The sequence below is a fragment of the Neopelma chrysocephalum genome, unplaced genomic scaffold (assembly GCF_003984885.1).
Source record: "Neopelma chrysocephalum unplaced genomic scaffold, ASM398488v2 Primary Assembly neopelma1_361, whole genome shotgun sequence".
Classification (NCBI taxonomy): Eukaryota; Metazoa; Chordata; class Aves; order Passeriformes; family Pipridae; genus Neopelma; species Neopelma chrysocephalum.
This window is the reverse complement of record NW_020898025.1, coordinates 852,746-864,848: the sequence shown is the minus strand read 5'-3', so window position 1 is coordinate 864,848 and position 12,103 is coordinate 852,746. Positions and strand designations below refer to the sequence as shown.

Sequence of the window (12,103 nt, the reverse complement as noted above, 5' to 3'; positions counted from 1 at the left end):
GGGCCTACAGCAGTGCCCTGGGCTGAGTCACAATTGCAATTAGCCCCAGGGTAATTAGTGCTGCTCACCCAGAGCAGGGGGGCAGGAGTCGCTGCTGGGGGCAGGTCTGGCTCCAGGCTTATCCATCACATGGTTGCTCCGCAGCTGGATCTAAACTGGGGGGTTCCGAGGGCTCCCCAAGTCAGGGAGGGGTGTCACCAGGAGCCTTTTGGGGGGGGGACACGGGGATGCTCCATCCCCCCCCCGCCTCGGGGGCTGCATCCACGCCCTGGTGTGCAGCTCCTTGGGGGTGCAATGGGGGGGGCGCAGAGGAATCTCCCCCTCCAGGTGCCGGGTGAGGGGGCCCACCCCGGGTCAAGGCGGCGGCGGCGGCGGGCGCTTTGCAGCCGGCTTGGCTGTCCCTCCTCCAGCCGGGATTTGCACACGAATCCCGGCGCTCCACACGATCCGAGGCCACCGGCTGCCACCAGCGCCGGCCACACGCCGGGGTCACCCGCCCCGAGCCCCCCAGCCCGGAGGAGGATGGCAGCCGGCGAGGAGAAACGGCACCTCCTGAGCGAGGGCGCAGCCGGGTAGGGGGGTACCCGGCGAGGCTGGGGATGTTGGATCCCTCTTCCCTGTGGAGCTCCAAAGCGGGGTCTCCCGGAGTCACCTGGCCGGGAAAGGGGCGGGGGAAGGGGCATTCAGGGTCTAAGCCCCTCCCCAAAATCCCCCCCGGGTCTCCCCAACCACCCCTTTGCCCGGCAGGTCCTACGTGGGGGCTGAGCAAAAGAACGGGCACAACTCGGTGCAGGGACAGGCGCCCGCCCTGGAGCTGGGGACACGGCACGGCCAGCACTGCCACACCCGGGGGCCCGACGGACACCCCGGGCAGCAGCGGCGGGCGCGCAGGAAGCTCTACCTGGCCGCTGGCATCTGCCTCGTCTTCATGGTGGGGGAAGCCGTGGGTGAGTGGTGGGTCCGGGGTCCGGGGGTTTGGTCCCTGTGCGGTCACCCTGAGTGGGTGCCCGCAGCCCCTCTTGTCCTGATTCCCTGCTGTGGGTGCAGGCAGGGGTCCCTGCGGGTTTTCAGTGGGTCAAAACACACAGTGGGGCCCCCACTGTGGCATGGGGTGAGCTGGCCTGTGCCTGCCTCGGGGTGGGAGGCCACCCCGATGTGCCCACTGATGTCCCCTCTCCGCAGGGGGGTACCTGGCACACAGCCTGGCCATCCTGACGGACGCAGCCCACCTCCTGACGGACTTTGCCAGCATCATGATCAGCCTCTTTGCACTCTGGGTGTCCTCGCGCCCACCCACAAAAACCATGAACTTCGGCTGGCACCGGGCAGGTAACGGGGTGGCACCACCATCCAGCTCCCAGGAACCCCAGGGAGCACTCAGAGCATCCCAGGGTGCTCTGCCCCTGGGGACTGGGTGCTGGGTGCCCATCCCACACCCCGATGCTGCTGGAGAGCCCGGAAGGGAGCTCAGGTTTGGCACAGCGGCGAAGCAACAATGTGGGGTGGGGGGTCTCTCCACAGAGATCCTGGGGGCCCTGCTCTCCGTGCTCTCCATCTGGGTGGTCACGGGGGTCCTGGTCTACCTGGCAGCCCAGCGCCTGCTCTCAGGTGACTACGACATCGAGGGTGGGGTCATGCTCATCACCTCCGCCTGTGCCGTGGCCGTCAACACCGTGTACGTATGGCCAGCTGCCTCCTGCCCTCCCTGGGTGTCCCCTCCCTGTGCCTGGTGGCCCCTGGGGGTGTCACCACTGTCCTGCCCGCAGGATGGGGTTGGCTCTGCACCAGACAGGGCACGGGCACAGCCACGGGGCAGCCGGCGAGCAGCCCAGCGCCAGCGTCCGCGCCGCCTTCGTCCACGTCGTGGGGGACCTGCTGCAGAGTGTTGGTGTCCTCATCGCGTCCTACATCATCTTCTTCAAGGTCTGGGTGTTACCAGGGGCAAAGGGGATGCTTGGGGACATGGAGGCAGCAGCTTCAGACAGCCCTGGCCAGACAGAGGGGTGAGACAGAGATAGAGGGGTCTCTGTCTCTGATGGTCTCTATCTCTCTCTCTAACGGAGACATAGGGGTGAGACTGTCCCCTGCTTGCTGGTGCTGTTGGGAGTTTGGGGTGAGATGATGTTTCCAGGGAGGCCTCACCTTCTCCCACCCTCTCCAGCCCAATTACAAGTTCGTGGATCCCATCTGCACCTTCCTCTTCTCCGCGCTGGTGCTGGGGACGACGCTGACCATCCTGCGCGACGTCCTCCTCGTCCTCATGGAAGGTGGGGACCCACCGGGAGGGGGAATCTGGGCCGTGGGGTCACCCATGGGTGCCGTGGTCCCTCTCCCTGCAGCGCCCATGGCTCTCCCTCCCCAGGGACCCCCAAAGGGATGGATTTCAACGCGGTGCGGGAGACGCTGCTGGGGGTGCGGGGGGTGGAGGCTGTGCACAGCCTCCACATCTGGGCGCTGACGGCGACACAGCCCCTGCTCTCGGTGCACATCGCCATCAGTGAGTATCCCAAGGGGGGGTCAGGGGTCACCCACACCCCCACGTCTCTTCCCTTTCCATCCCCACACGGGGTGGGGGGGTCAGGGTTCACCCACAGCCCCTCCCTCGCTCCCCGCAGACGCGGCTGCCAGCGCGCAGGAGGTGCTGGAGGAGGCCAGCTCCCGGCTGCAGGGCACCTTCCACTTCCACACCACCACTATCCAGGTGGAGAGCTACTCCGAGGAGATGAGGGACTGCCGGGAATGCCAGCCCCCCCGCGACTGACTCCTCTGCTCCTTTCCCAGGGGAAACTTCTTATGTGTGGAAAATAAAGCAGAGCACATGGGTGTTGGGTCTGGTATCAGGGTGTTATCTCTAGTATCTGTAAGAACCAAGGGCAGACCCAGGGCTGTGGAAGCCGGAGGGCAGCAGCTGTTGGAAGCCAGCAGCCTTAATATTCCCTGTTTCTATTCAGCTGGGGGGTAAGGCAGCTAAAACACCCCTTTTCCCTTCTCCGGGGAGCGCTGTGAGGCAGTGGGGTGCTGGAGTGCCTGGTGCTGTGGGTGGACCCATCCCAGCTGGGGGAAGGACACACTGGCCTTGCTCTCACCTCTTATCACTCCTCTGTTTGCCCTCAGGAAGGTGAAGGACTCGCCCTCCCCGCGGGGCTGGGGGAGCTGTATGTGCAGCCAGGAGCTGCCCGGGTTATTCCCAAGGTGCCAAATGCATAAGCAATGGTGCACTCAAACACCAGCCCTCCCAGTGCTCCCAGTGCTCCCCACATTCTACAGCCACAGACTCTGCCTCTCCACCCTCCTTTATTGCACTGGTAAAACCCAATAACGAGTAAAACCCCGTTAGCAGCAGCAACCACCTGCTCCCAGAGGGCTCCGTGTGCCGGGAGCAGGGCACCCAGAGCAGCCTGGCAGCCCTCAGGGTTTCTCCAAGCGTGGGTATTTCTTGCGCAGGACGGAGACCTGGTCCTTGAAGAGGACGGGGTCGAGGCGCAGCTGGGAGGACACCAGGGGCATGTAACCAAACCAGTCCACCAGCTGGTTGAGGCAGTCCTGCCGCTGGGAGAAACGCCGGCTGCCGGCCGCCCCCGCCGTGCCCTTCACCTTGGCAGAGGGAGAGCGCGGGGGTTGAGGGGCTGCACTCCCCGCTCGGGGGGGTCCCCACATCCCCGCCCATGCACCCTACCTGCTGGGGCACTGTGTCCTTGTGCTGCTTCCTCTGGGCGACCTTGATGGGGGGCAGCTTGGTGACGGCGGCCACCAGGACGTTCATCAGGATGTCCTCGCAGGCGGCCAGCCCGTCCACCAGCTCCCGCAGCCCCGCCGGCAGGTACTCGGTGAAGAGGCTGTGGTAGTACCTGGAGAGGGGGCGAGGTGAGGGGGCAGGATGTGGCCAAATTCCCCTGCCCACAAGCCCCTCCCCGGGCGGGTACCTGTGGTAGAAGGCGGCGGCGGTGAGGACAATGGAGAGCTCGTTGGTCCATTTGGAGGTGTAGCCCCAGCGCCCCTGCTCGGGGTCCCAGAAGTGGCTCAGGGCGGGGAAGCCCACGACGCGCTCAGGGAAGCTGCGCCACACCGCGAAGGCAAAGTCCACCTGGCACGGGGTGGGGGGACGGTGTCACCCACCGTGGGTCACCCACCGCCACCCCTGCCTTCTCCCAGAGGGTATGGGGACATGGGACAGCAGGCACTGCTCCCGCCAGCCCTGTGAGCATCTGAGGGATCAGGGACCGTGGTGCCTGCGGCCTCACCTCGCTGGTTGAGAGGCTGGTGTGCTCATCCAGGCTCAGCACTGCGTCCGTCTGGATGGCCGTGTAGGGGAAGAAGCGGTCGCTGAGCTATGAAGGGGGGAAAGGCCGGTTGGGCTGTGCCATGGGGTGGGTGTCCCAGCTCCCTGCCCCCGTCCTGGCTCCCTGCCTTGCATCCCAGCTCCTCTCACCTTCCTCCTGCCCTGGATGATGGTCAGAGGCACGGTGGTCTGGGGCCATTTCCCGCTCGGTGGTGGTGGTTTCTCGCAGCTCCACAGCACCAGGATCTGCAGGGGGGGGACAAGTGTGTCTGCTCATCCCAAAATCACCTCGTGGCAGTTTGGACCAGGATAAACCCCCAGGTGGTCCCACCTCCACCCCAGGGGGCTGGGGATAGAGCTCTGCCCACCCAAAGGTAACATCAGCCACCCCCTCCAACCCCTAAACCCATCCATCCCCTTCCCAACCCAGGGGACCCTGCCCCATCCCTCCTGCTGGATCCCTGGGAGCTGCACCAGGTAGGGCAGGGCTCAGCTCTTCCCACCTGGGCACAGTATTGGGATGCAGAGACGGCTTGGATGAGCCTGAGGATGGGCTGGGAGAGGGAACCCGCTTGTGAGACCACCCGGATGAAGGCTGTAAACTTCTCGGAGGGGCTGGAGCCTGAAAAAAGGGTGTGAGAGAAGACAGACGTTGTGGCATGCACTGAGTTTGCCGTGATCAGCAGGGGACAGGTGGGATCCTACCGTGCTGCAGGTAGTAGAAGGGAAAATCCCCAGGATGGGTGGAGAAGTCGGGCAGGACCAGGAGCCCCCCAGGCAGCGTGTTCCAGAGGAAGCGGGAGCGGGAACGGTGCGGAGACAGACGGTCCTTGATGATCTGCCAGAGGCCGGAGTGATGCTCCCAGCACCCTGATTGTGACCCCGGGAGCTACGAGGGGAAGTTTGGGGTGGGGGGGCCTCACCTCCAGCGTGGTGTGCACGATCTTGTCCACAGAGGAGAAGTATGCATCCCACAGGAACTGGGTCTGCTGCTGGAAAGCCAGCACACGCTCCGGGTGGATGCAGCGGACGGCAGAAGGGATCTGTGAAGGCAGGGGGGAGCTGGTTTCTCCTCTCAGCACCACCCAGCCCCCCAGCAGGGCTCCTTGCCTCCACCATCTCCAACCATCCCAAGGGAAACCCCCCTGCCCCCAGGCAAGGATGCTGTGCCACCACTCCACTGTGGTGTTGCATCTCCTCTCTCTGGAGCAGGATCTGGCCCAGGACCTCCAAGGGTTTGAGTCTGGGATGGGTCTTGGTCACCCCCCCCAAGATGAACAATGCCCCAGGGCTGCAGATGGAATGGGACCCCCATTCCAAGCTGGATGAGATTCTCCTGCACCCATCTACATGAGAGCTGCCACACTTGGCCACAGGGGTTTCACCCCTGGACTTGGCTGGGGGCTCCACCACCACTGAAATTAAGGTTTGGCGTCCCCTGTGCCCTTTTGGGGCAGGATCCAGCCACGGTACCTGCAGCAGGAGCCTCTCACTGCCCACGACAGCAGCTTTGCCCCAGTCGATGGCCTCGGCGAAGGGCAGCTCCCAGCCGTCACTCAGCAGCACGGGGATGCAGGCGGCCTGTGATGGGACCCCACAGGGCTGGGACAGAGGCCCCCAGACCCTAAGGAGGGGGTCCCCTGTCCCCCTGCCCACCCTGTACCTGCAGAGCCTCCAGGAAGCGGAAGGAGCCCAGGCGCCTGCCCCGGGGCACGATGCAGAAGGTGGAGTTGTGCAGCAGCTCCTGGTAGTCGAACCTGGGATGGGAGATGGGGTGGGAGTCAGGAATGACCCCCAGTCCCAATCCATGAGCATTCTGGGGGTCTCACTTGCACCTGCAGGGTGTGTGTGACCAGCCCAGGGCAGCGTTAGGACTGACTGGGGCTGATTTTGGCTCTGAATATCCCCGGCTCCACGGGGCTGGTGGAGCAGACATGCCCTGGGTGATGTGCCACCCTTAACAGGTGGGGGGTCAGGATAGGACCCCGGTGCCTTCAAAGGCGTGACCCTGCTCCCCCCACGCTCTGGTAATGAAACCCCACGCAAAGCCACCACCCGAACCCCCAAGCCCGAAACTGCGGCGACTCCTCTGCCGTGCCCGGACTTGCCGGGCAGGACCAGCCCTGCCTGCCCTGGCAGCGTTCGGGGGGGGCCAGCGGGTGTAGCCAGCGTGGCCCCCTCGGGTCGGGCTTGCCCGTGGGGCTATGAAAGCCCCTTCTGTGCCGTGGTGGGGAGAGGCGCGTCCGCTGCCGGGTCCCTGCGACCGCGCCGGAAAATCTAATATTGACTCTGAGTCGGGACAGACCCCGTCTGTTCCTGCCTGCGGGGAGGGAGGGACGGGGCAGCCGGGTCCTGGATGGGTTGGGGGGGGATGTGCGTGGTCCAGCTGCGGGGGCGGGAGACCAAAGAACTCCTTGAAGCATGCTGGTCCCCTGGAGGAAGGGTCTCCCTGCAGTGGGAACGTGGTGCTGGTGCCAGCCTGGGAGTTGAGGATGTGTCCCCTCACAGTGCTGGAGCACCCCGGGGCATCCCAGCACTCTGGGATGCGGGAAATCAGCCCCGATGCCAAGGCACAGCGTTTTACAATAAAACCCACCTCTGGTCAAACTGTCCCAGCGGATGCCAAAAGCCTCGTTAGTGCACCCTGACTCACTGACACCCAACACCCAACAGGAGGGGTGACGGCGGCTCAAACAGCACCCAGACCCCCCCCCCCCGCGAAACCACAGCAGTGACAACCACATTCCCGGGGCCAGACACTGCTGCCACCCACTCCTCGGGGACCCCAGACCCAGCCACGGCCCCCAGCACCTCGAGGGAACCTTTCCCACCGCCGGGGCTGGGTGGGCAGCGGGGCACATCCCGGGGGGCAGCCTCCCCTCTCCAGCAGTGTCGTGGGGAGGCTGGCGCCGGCCGGGCTGCGGGGCCAAAACCTCCCGATGGAAATACTTCGCTCCTGACGCTGCTGCGGTTTCCGGGCAATCACGGCCGTCAGGGCTTCCTTGTTTTGTTAGGAGCCGGGACGGGCGCCCGCCGCGCTCCCTTCGCCAGGCCCCTCCGTGGCTCCGGCCAGGCACGGTGCCACCGGGGACCGTCGGCTCCAGAGAGCCTTTCCCAACGCGCTTGGATCGCTCCAAACCCGGGGCAGCCGGCAGCAGGGCTTGCCCGCAGCGCTGCCACAAGCCACCCTTTATCCCAGCACAGAACCAGTTTGTTTCTGGCGTCCCTCCCCCCCGCAGACCGGGCTCGAGGAGGATGATGGAACCCCCAGCAAGGCCTTCCTCTGCTCCCCGTGCTGCCTCCACTGTGACAGCACCCGATGTCCCCAACATGCTGCGTGGACGGGGCAGCTGGAATCTCGCTTTGCCAACTGTGGTGTGTCCCCTCCCTGCTGGTTTGTCCCCTGTCCAAGTCTGGGAACATCTCCCAGGGCAGGAGGGCATCAATCCCCACGGAGGTTGGGTAGAGCTGGCCCGGCGCGATGGAGATGCCGATGGCGTTTTGCCCAGTGTCCCACAGGGACGAGTGGGGTGGTGGAGGCTCTGGGTCACACAAGAGCACACTGCCCTGTGCCACGTGTTCCCCATCTATCCGCTGCCTAAAGCCATCTTGGGAGAGGTGTAAATCTCCCTGTATTTGCAAACAGCATTAGGGGATTACCTGGGTGGGCAGACGGGGGGATTTCTCATCCCACTGCCCCTCAGCATGGCGCGGGGCTGACCTTGGACCCCTGTCCCGTCAGCCCCATCACCCTGCAATGCCCCATCCCAAAAAGACCTTGCTGCAAGGGCTGACCCTGCTGGGCTGGTGGCACCCTCCAGACGGGGCCACGTGGTGCATGAGCCATCCTGGGGCAGCAGCTAATCCCAGTGCCAGCACCCCAGCTCCACTTTTACCTCCCAGCACCTCCTAAGACGCTTTGAGGATGATGCCCAACATGGTCTCTCCCCATCTGCTCTCTGACAGGGTGGCTGTGACATGTCCTCAGGCAATGGGATGGGGACCTGCCCATCGCTGGCGGGATGGGGTCTGTGTTTACCAGCCCTAGATTGGGCAGCTGGTGATGGGTCCCAAGTAGCAGGATGGAGAGATGAGGAGCTGCCATGTGTTCTCTCCGCATGGAACCCCCCCAGACTCACAAAACTTTGTCCCCCCACTTTTTCCATCACATGCTGCTGCCACCACATCCATTTGTGATGGAGGATGCAGGGGGACCCCCACCCACCACCACCACCCCACTGGCGTGCCCACAGATCCAGCAGTTTTGTGGGATTTTTAGTGGAGCCAGTGAGGGGGGATGTTTTGGGCTCATCTCCAAGAGAAACGTTTATGTTGAGGGAGGGCGGGAGGGGGGGGGAGAAGAAAAGCGTCATTCATCAGTGTTGGGGAAAAGGGAAATCGTATTAGAGGCGGTGGCAGCGATTGCAGATAAGAGCCGCTCTCACCAGATTACTCCAACTTTAATGCAGGGAAAGCCCTGAGCACTCAGTGTCTCGCTCCCCACTGGGCCATGAAACCCTCATCTATTTCTGGGAGAGCCCAAAACCTCCCTCCCTGGAGGTCCGGCCACCACAGGCAGGCACACAGAGAGACAGGAACAGTTGTGGGGTGTCCCACTCCCCCCAGACCCACATTTCATGCCCCATCTCCAACTCACTTTTCGTAGTCGACGTTATCCTTGTCGCAGCGCGTGTCCTTGTGCTTCTCCCAGTCCTTGCCATGCTTGCAGGTGGTGAGGGAGATGATGTCCTTCCCGTTGTGGATGTGGTGCAGCGCGTTCCGTGTGCCGGAGCCGATGCCGGTCAGGTACCGCTTCCCCTTGAACACCAACAAGTACTTCTTTTTCGGGGGCACCGAGTCCTGATACAACCACCCCCTCTCCCCACCGCGCTGCGGGTGGTCCTTGGAGAAGAGAGGGATGGAGACGTCAAAGCCGGGCCGGAAGCTCTCGGTGTCAAAGCTGGCCTTGGCCAGGATGGCCTGGCCGATGTCGAAGCCCAGGTCTCCAGTGTAGTTGGGCCAGGTGCCCGAGTAGAGGTTGAAGATGAGGTGGTTCCGGCCGCCATTCCAGAGCGGGAATCCGCGGATTTTCTCATCGACATCATGGACGTACTGAGCCGAGAGGTGGTCGCGGTCCAGCGTGTCGATGCTGAGGATGAAGAGGCAGGCTTCCTCGGGCTTGGGGGTGTAGTAGCGGGAGCGCTCGATGGAGGCGAGGATTTTGCCGTAGCTCTCCGAGGTGGGCTGGTCCCTCTCCCGGGGGTAGGCGAACACCTTGAAGCCGTTCCTCTCGCACCTGGAGAAGTCGAAGCAGGTTTCCATCCGGCATCTGCTGCTCTTGTAGACGCTCAGCCATGCCGCCCGCCGCTCCCGGGGGGACAGCAGGGAGGGGTCCCCATCCCTCTGGAGCTCCTCGGGGTCCGCGAAGTTTTTGAGGAGGGACCGATCCGTCCAGCGGGGCCAGTTCCTCCGGGCTTCGGCTTTCCTCCCAGAAAAGAAAGAGAGACGGCGCAGCTGGTCTCCGAAGAAGAAGAAAAGCAGGAGCCAAGAGGCAAGGAAAGTCAGGAAAATGTATTTCTTCCTGGTCTGCATAGGTTCACACACAGCCCCGGCTCCTCATCGGGCTCAGACGGGTGCCAGAGTCCGGTGGAAAGGCCGATGTCCCAAAGCCCAGGTGGGTGGTGGGACAGCTCCCGGCCCCCAGGTGTTGTCCTGTGTCCTTGCAGTCTGTGACAAACCCCACTTGCTGCCCCCTCTGCCCAGGGCTGTGCTGGTTTTTCGGGACCGTCCTGCTCTCCAGCCGCGGAGCAGAGGTGTCCCGGCCGCTCACTTCTCTGGGCTCCCGTGCCGCGACAATGACATTTCCATCGCTTGGCTCAGCTTCAAATCCCTGGAGAAGGGGAGAGGTCGCGCCGTCACCGTCCTGTCGCCGCCAACCGTGTCGCCGCAAGCAGCCCCACACATCCCTGCGGCAGGACCCCCCCTCCCCAGCCCCCTGGGAATAAAAACCTGGGAATAAACCCTCCCGCTGCCACCGGAGCCCCCCTATCTCCAACCGCTCCTTCCCTGCTCGGTCCCTCCGTTACCTTCGGGGACACGCAGCCCCGGGTGGGTGTCGGGCCGCCGTGCCCCGCAGTCCCGATCCCCGGCTGCCCGCGGCTCCGGGCTGCATCCCTGGCCGGGGAAGGCGGCGGAGCGGCCGCCGTTCCGCCCCGCGGGGCTCCCGGTGCGCGGCCGCACGGAGGAGCTGCCGCGGGAGGCTCCGCGCAGCCCCGGGTTCGGGAGGGCTGGGGATGTGCACCCCCTTGTCACCTTGTCCGTCTGTCCCTCTCTGTCCCTGTGTCCCACAGGCTGCCTGTGCAAGACCCCGGCTGCCTGCACCCCTCGTGGCTGCCTGTCCTACTGTCCCCCGTCCCGGGGTTGGCTGTCCCCTGTACGTCTGTCTATTCTGCTCTGGGCTGGCTGTCCTCTGTTCGTCTGTCTGTCATGCTCTGGGATGGTTGTCCCCTTTCTACGCCGGGGCTGGCTGTGCCCTGTCAGTCTGTCTGTCCCCACCCGAGGCCGGCTTCCCCCTGTCCGTCTGTCTGTCCCCGTTTCCCCCGAGGCTGGCTGTCCCCTGTCAGTCTGTCTGTCCGGCGCGGTCTGGCTGTCCCCCTTCTCCCCCCGGAGCTGGCCGTCCCCTGTCCGTTTGTCCCCCTCCGGGCTGGCTGTCCCCTGTCCCCCTCCGGGCTGGCTGTCCCCTGTCCGCCTGTCTGTCTCCCGGGCTGTCCGTCCCTCCGCGGTCAGTTCCCGGCCCCGTTTCCCGGCCGGTCCCGGTGGTCCATCGTCACCCCCGCACTCCACGTGCCCCCCCCCGCCCGCATCTGTTACCCCGCGCCCTCGCCCCGCCCACATCGCCGCGCTCGGCCACGCCCACCCGCCTCCCATTGGCTGCCGTTTCGGCGAGGTGGGCGTGGTCTGGAGAGCCCCGCCCCATCCGCGCCTTCCCATTGGCTGCGCCCACGTGGGACGGGGATCCCCGCGCGCGCCGGGGGTTGCCCCGGGGGGGTCCGCAGGGTCCTTGTGCCTCCCCCCCCCCCAAAAATGGAACCCCCTCGGGGACCGACCCACGACCCCTGTCCCCGTGTCACCCGGTGCCGCTGAGACCCCCGAGGGGAGCGGCCCGTCCCGCTGGTCTCTCTGTCCCCGGAGCCCCTCGGGGGACCCCCAAAGGGACGGGGCGGTTGTAGGGCAGCAATAGGGTCGCGGTGGGGCAGCGATGGGGAGCAGGGGCAGGAACACATCTGGGGCCACCTCCACCAGTGACACCTCAGGGCTTCCATGTCACCCCCAGGCTCCAGCAATCCCCATTGCCAAGGATACCCCGGGGCTCCAAGGACACTCCCGGGTTTCGCCGACCCCCGCGGTTCCAACGACACCCCTAAGGCTGCAGTGACGCACCCAGTTGACCCCCCAGGCAGGGGCAGGAAGGACGAGCCCCTCTGTATCCTCACTGCCAGCCCCCAACCCAGCCACACCCAGCACCCATAGCACAAAGCTGGGGGTGGACTGTGGGGTTCACCTTCTTAGGGGGCAGAGATGGGGGTCCCAGCCTGGCCTGACCCCCCCAAATCAGAGGGAGAAGTCTTGGTGGGGTGACGAAGAGGAGCCGAGCAGGGGCCGTGGGCTGAGTTAATCCTTTTAAAGAAAGTCCTTGTGAACATTGTGTGAGCCCAGTGCGGGGGTCCCCAGTGACACCCACATCACAGGCACCCCAGGGGTTCACCAGTGGGACCCCCACAGTCCCGCTGGGCTCGACTGGAGGCAAGAGCAAGATGATCTTGA

General features: G+C 64.8%; 2 protein-coding genes across 2 annotated transcripts; one reads left to right on the top strand and one right to left on the bottom strand.

Moving 5' to 3' along the window:
* Positions 1–507: 507 nt before the first annotated feature.
* On the top strand, positions 508–2,825 carry SLC30A2 (solute carrier family 30 member 2). Its single transcript, XM_027705920.1, has 8 exons — positions 508–572; positions 748–947; positions 1,183–1,329; positions 1,522–1,675; positions 1,767–1,923; positions 2,162–2,267; positions 2,363–2,497; positions 2,616–2,825. The coding sequence occupies exons 1-8, from the start codon at positions 523–525 to the stop codon at positions 2,759–2,761; spliced, it is 1,095 nt and encodes a 364-aa protein (XP_027561721.1). The 5' UTR covers positions 508–522; the 3' UTR covers positions 2,762–2,825.
* Positions 2,826–3,103: 278 nt separating this feature from the next.
* Positions 3,104–10,449, bottom strand: EXTL1 (exostosin like glycosyltransferase 1). Its single transcript, XM_027705915.1, has 12 exons — positions 10,366–10,449; positions 8,937–10,169; positions 5,943–6,036; positions 5,753–5,860; positions 5,203–5,322; positions 4,985–5,117; positions 4,783–4,901; positions 4,430–4,525; positions 4,242–4,328; positions 3,924–4,084; positions 3,677–3,848; positions 3,104–3,594 (listed from the first exon to the last, which is right to left on the bottom strand). The coding sequence occupies exons 2-12, from the start codon at positions 9,869–9,871 to the stop codon at positions 3,409–3,411; spliced, it is 2,211 nt and encodes a 736-aa protein (XP_027561716.1). The 5' UTR covers positions 9,872–10,169; positions 10,366–10,449; the 3' UTR covers positions 3,104–3,408.
* Between the last annotated feature and the right edge of the window lie 1,654 nt (positions 10,450–12,103).